Genomic DNA, 6,000 nt, shown 5'->3' on the forward strand with positions numbered 1-6,000 from the left:
ATGTGCTATCTTTTCCATTAGTTATTTTCATTGAGATTCAGTTACGATTATAAATGACGTAGGATATGATTATCTTCTGGCGAATATTTGAAGTAAATTCTGTTTGAGTTCCCCGTCCGGATACTGTGCTCCGTCATCTTAGCAGACATTGCTACGAAAGACTTTATTCTTCATCAGGACCATATTCTTCATACTGGGTGTGAAGTGCTATGTTCATATAGTATTTCTCTCTTTTATGCCGGAAGGAGCAAGGTTCCAACCGGAAAACGACAGGAGAAACATCTTCCATTAATGGAGAAATAAAGAGATAAACGTTATTATCCGCATTGATTGTTTTCCTACAAGAGATGTTTCATCATTTCTCAACATGTGTGAAGTATTGGTTCACTTGCGTGAATTCCCAAAAACGACACGCATTAACCTGTACATTCACCTCATTTAGTTTTCGTGTCCCTTTCTCCGCTGTATTGAAAGTTATGCAAAGAATCATTGACGTAGAGAAAAGATTTTCTTAGCTTTAGCACTAAAAAATAGTCGCGCCATAATCATAAATAAATATAGTGAGGAAAGAGCAAAGAAAATAATTTCAATTGAAACGTCAGAAGAGAAGAAGAGAGAATTATAAGCACGGCACCATTTCCCAGACAGTGGAAGATACTTCTTCAGCCTCTCTCCGGTTAATAACTTACCCCCGTTGCAGGTAAAGATGAACCATGCCCTTCTCCACAATCGGGGAACGTTCCCAGTGGGTGGGGTGAATAAGAGTGGGATGGGGATTGCCTGAGGAAAGAAGCGGTCAGCATATGGTGGGGTGAAGGGGGCAGGAGAAAGAAGGGTGGGGAAAGGGCCTTCAGCTCTGCCTCAGTTTACGTTTGGGGGGCGCATTTTTCTACGACGCACTCCAGCTCCGTAACCTTAGGGGGGGAGTGAATGGGCAATGCTGGGGAAGGAGGGGTTTGGGATGCGTAAGGTGGGTGTCAGCAAGATCAGCAGAAGGCCGCGGGAGGAAGTAAACAAAGACTTCGGAAAGAAAGATCTCTCGGCATGGGAAAACGGGGAGACGCGCGAGAAGAAAGTTCATGGTTAGAGTCAGAAGTGCGTCTTCATTACGAGTAGCCTGAAAAATAAGTTTGTGGTTAATAGAGCCCAATATTTAAGATATTTAAGTTGTTTACTCAGGAAGGCTATTGTATGCACGAAAAGATACTACTAAAAAAATCTGTTATTTTTTTCTTTTTGGCCTTCTCTATCACCGCTTCCACCATGGTTTCTCACTTGCATAAATGGGAATGAAATTGGGGACCTAACTCGTTAGCCAGATCAAAATATCTTTATGTTGGGAGGGCAGCGTGTACTTCTTTTTTATTTGGTGAAATTACTTCCTCACTTTCATCTTCGTCGTCACTGCTATTCTGACTAGTCCCGGCCGCTGCTTCTTCCGACGTATGTACCGGCGTCCCATTGTCGCAAGCCCGGAGATCATCGTCAAGGGCAATATAATCGTTTGATGTTGCGCGCTGTGCTCTTCCTGCTTTTTCAATAATTTTTCAAAATCATCTTTCAAGCCTCTAATCTCCTCCGCGATTTTATCCGCTGCAGCTTCCTGAAGGTATAACGTAACGAATCAACTATAGCCGTGATATTATAGCAGTAGAATTACTAGTAGGCTAGTTGTATCAATTACCAACCTCGAGAACATCCTCATGATGCGCTATCAAAGGGAATCCGGCCGATTTCCAGCAATTTGCGATTGTAGTGGAGGAAATATGACAATTTTATTAACTTGGACATTTTAGCAAAGTTAACAAAATCGTTATTTCTCATCGCAGAAACACGGTTCAGAGACGTACTTGAATGCCTGATTGGCAGGAGTGCGATGCAAACAATTATTTTTGATGATGGCATTGATTGATAGATTTTCAAAATGCAGTCAGAGCGGTCACTTTTGGGGAGAAAGGCTCGGAGGGTCGAATAGAGAGGCCAGCGAGGGTGAGCTCGTCGAGGAAAGGGTCCCGGATTAGGGACCCTTCGAAGTGCTTCGGCAAAGAGTAGTCAAATAGTCTTCGAAGTACGTTCACAGCAGCCTGCCTTGCGAACGTACCACGTACGTTCACAGCAGTGCAAAGGGTTAATTAGGAGTGTACGAAATACCCCGGGCGACCTTCCTGGCATGTTAAACTACGAAGTATTGTCTATTCATGGTTAAATAAAAAACACAGTACTATTCCACAACCTTATATTTGCAGTCTACTAGTTTCAACGTTACAACGTCATTATCAAGACTAACTGAGAAAAGCATACAACATCCAGCCTTATTTATCCAACAATAGTGTGAGGGAAGGAGGAGGGGGGGGGGGAACTAAATGAGGAGGAGCATTGAGCATTGTTGGTTGGGCATTGTTGGTTGGATAGGAGGTTCAAAACAAAAAGTATAAAAGTTTGGGGAGGTGGGGTGGGGGCAGGCAGATAAAAGTCAGGTGGTAACGAGGTTAATGAGAAGGGGAGGAGGAAGGATTGTCAAGGAAGAAGTCAGATTTTAAAACAGTAGATAAAAAGTTAGAACATTTGAATACAGTCATATCATTAAAAATTTCGATGTTGCGTGCAAGAGTGCATTTGGTGATTTCTAAAATTTCTAAAATATCCAGTTTTACACTTTTGTCATGTACATGTAACATTTTAATATTAAAATCACTGTTGTGGCCGGATTCGGACAGGTGTTTAGAAAAGTGGGAAATGGAGTCTTTCAAACGAGCACTTCTTTTGTGTTCATCGACACGAGTTTTAAACTTGCGGCCCGTTTGACCAACGTACACACCGTTGCACTCGTCGCATGTCAGGGCATAGACACCACTTTTGTCTTCAGGATTCACTTTGTCCTTGGAGTTAAAAATCACTTTACCAAGGGAGGTCGGGGAGTAAAAACACACTCTGTATTTGTCTTTGGGTATGAGGTTGTGAACACTGTAAGACAGGGGGCCAAGGAAAGGTAATTTGCACCACCGTTTGGGTTCCGTTTTGGGGACCGGCAGCAAACTGGTTAGGGTGGGCGATACTCTTATTCGGGTTTTTTTGGCCAATAATTTACGGATGAGGTCATAATGATAGCCGTTATTAGAACATATCGATTTGATAACATCAAGTTCCTGGTTGAAACTTGAAGCAGTCATTGGTATACAATTCGGTATCATTTAAATGGTATATATAAGTATTGTCTATGCGATGTTTACGAATAGGCACGTAAATAGGGGCATTATGTCAGTCGCGATATTTTACTTAACTCCTACTTCCCCTAAATTCCCACCGTGAGGTCTTAGGTGAACCCTTTCTTTCCAAAGTTGCACTATCCTTTACGATGTCACACTTTTGATGAACCACAGTTGGAAGCGCTGATTTTTTTAGCTACATATGCCGGCGTAACTAATTTTGTTGAAAAAATTTCGCCATAGTTCGTATAAACGAATGCCTTACGCTCCTGGGGACCGATCCGGGGTTCGTAAATTCAAAACATTTCGTAAAATCGAAACTTCGTATAATCTAATAGCACCATGTATTCACCATAGGCTTTTCACCGGGACCGCACCATCACTTCGTATAATCGAAAACTTCGTAAAATCCTGCTTTGTATAATCGAGAGTTTACTGTTCTATAGCCTGAAGGATTTTATGTTGGGCTCTGAGTAATCTTTGCCCATCAGCCACAAAAATTGTAACTTTTTCTTTAAACTGTAAAAATTGTAAATATTATATCACTTCATTTATTTGTAACAATGTATTACTTTATTTTAACGACTTCCAATGTCACCGGAACATATGTGATCTCTAGGAACAATAAAAATTATTATTATGAAGTAAATGTTACCACGCCCGTAGTGAAATGAGTGTCGCTGTACCGACCAGTATGGTCTCCACCTTCGCTCATATGAAGAAGAGCTGCTGCCCTCTCCCCCGGGTGATGAGAGGCATAATTGTTGGTGGTCCCCAGTCGCCAAGTCACGGTATCTTCACAGGTTTCGGTATCATTTAAATGGTCTACCTTACCCAAGGGTAGCCCAATATGTACCCCCTCAGAACACCGCCGCTTTTCGTCCACGGCTGCATATTCGATGAGAGAACTCTCGTATCTTGCAGCTAACCTCTATCTAGATAACGACCCACCATCCGCAACCCGGTGGACACACTCGGTGGCTTAAAGCTCAGCCACGAGTCTATGTATGCCTCGGTCTTTGAAATTCTATTGTGAGTAATGGTGGGCGAGAATGGAATAGACATCCATTCATTTCGATCGTTTTGTTCCTATACTTCCATAATTTCCAGAGCATCTCATTTTTTCCTTTTGTTTCCAAGTGGAGGATTTCAATTTCGAAAATGTATCCTGTTCCTATGAGATGCTTGGTCACCGTTGATCTTATCATCTTGTGTATTGAAGCAGTACATTTATGTTTATTTACCATGGTGGTGAAACTACAATCAGTTTGTCCCACATATGCCACTCTGCACAACCCACATATGCACATCTTGTGCTCCTTGGTGTTTGAAGGATGCAAGTGGGGAATATAAAATGGGTGGAAGGAAGTTGGGGATAGAGTCTTCAAGGAAATGGTTTGAAGGAGAGAAATACTTGTTGGTGAAATCCATATCAATCAGCTGCTAGTACATTTAAAAAAACACTGGCAATTTTCCACCCATAAAAATGCCAGTAACGTTTAATTTAGTAGCATGTTTGAATGCCACTAGAATAAATCTGAAACGACAATACAATCAGCACCCATTAATTCCTTCTTTAGATGTAAGGAGTGACCGTTGTTCCATTCAGCATTGTAAATGCACTGTGTACACAAATGTCAAAAAAAGTGTTTCATGACTTTGTTATAATTAAAAGTAGATTTTTTGAATGTACTCCATTTGAAGAGACACTGGTGGAAGAGGTGACTGGAGTCATAACCTGGTGATGAATTTTAATTTCTTTACAGCAGCAAGAAATTCCCAAGTGCTTATCAGCTTGCCAAACAAGAGTATGATAAAAAGCAGACGGAGAAACAGCAGCGCCGCGAGGAAGCGGTGAGGAGAAAAGCTGAGAAAGAGGAAGCCTTGGAAAAATACAGAAAGAAAAAAATGGAGAGGTACAAGAAACTGTCCAAAAAAACTAAGAAAGGACAACCTGTTATGAAAGATAGACTTGAAATGCTGTTGGAAAAAATTCAGGCAGATTGTACATGACAGTAGTTATTATTTAAAAATTTGTACATAAAACCTTTGACTTTTGGAGATTTGTGCATTTTTTGTATGGTGATAATTGTTGATTCAAAATAAAGTCAATTGTGCATACTCTTTGTATTACCAGCGTTGCGTACCATTCAAATATTTTATTTTCAATTTAAACAAATTGCAACTCCTAGAATGTCTTAAAGTATGCATGTTTGCCCAATTTTAAGCAGGAGTGATATCACCTTTCATGACTGTGGACTGAAAGTCTGTGAATGTTTTCTACCTATGAAACGTATACACTTTGTTTTTACCATTTTCATCTGCTTTGACTATGTAATTCATAGATGGTGCATGGTACTGGTGTGAGTGGAAAGAAATAATACAATGACTATTTCATTGATTTTGGCTATGAATGACTGATAAAGATCTGAAACTTTAAGTAATAATTTTTATTACTTGCCAGAATTAGATATACATACATACATTAATATTTACAGTATTATGTAGTAATCATAGGTATTCTAACAGGATTACTTGTATAAATGCTGCCATCGTTTAAGTCTTGTATGAATAGTTGCATATTGACTGTGTTCATAGATGCAATAAAGTAGCATGAAGTTATTATTACTAAAATAAGAATCATTTTAAGTCATCACATGGAAGTATAAGGAATTTCTTTTTTTTAGACTGAGCATGATCTGTTATAGGACTTGGGTTTGAACAATGACGTAGGAAATGGATGGATTGTTAACTGTGTTGTTTGATGCATGACTGTGGAATTTACTAATCATTA

General features: G+C 40.0%; 1 protein-coding gene across 1 annotated transcript in view; it reads left to right on the top strand.

The window, feature by feature from the left end:
• Positions 1–5,327, top strand: part of LOC124162939 (thyroid transcription factor 1-associated protein 26) — a 43,934-nt gene extending 38,607 nt beyond the window's left edge. The window contains exon 3 of the mRNA XM_046539697.1: positions 4,973–5,327. Within this exon, the coding sequence (XP_046395653.1) occupies positions 4,973–5,219 (247 nt within the window). The 3' untranslated portion in view covers positions 5,220–5,327. The remainder of the gene's footprint in view (positions 1–4,972) is intronic.
• Positions 5,328–6,000: the final 673 nt, after the last annotated feature.

Source organism: Ischnura elegans, chromosome 7, assembly GCF_921293095.1.
Source record: "Ischnura elegans chromosome 7, ioIscEleg1.1, whole genome shotgun sequence".
Lineage (NCBI taxonomy): Eukaryota > Metazoa > Arthropoda > Insecta > Odonata > Coenagrionidae > Ischnura > Ischnura elegans.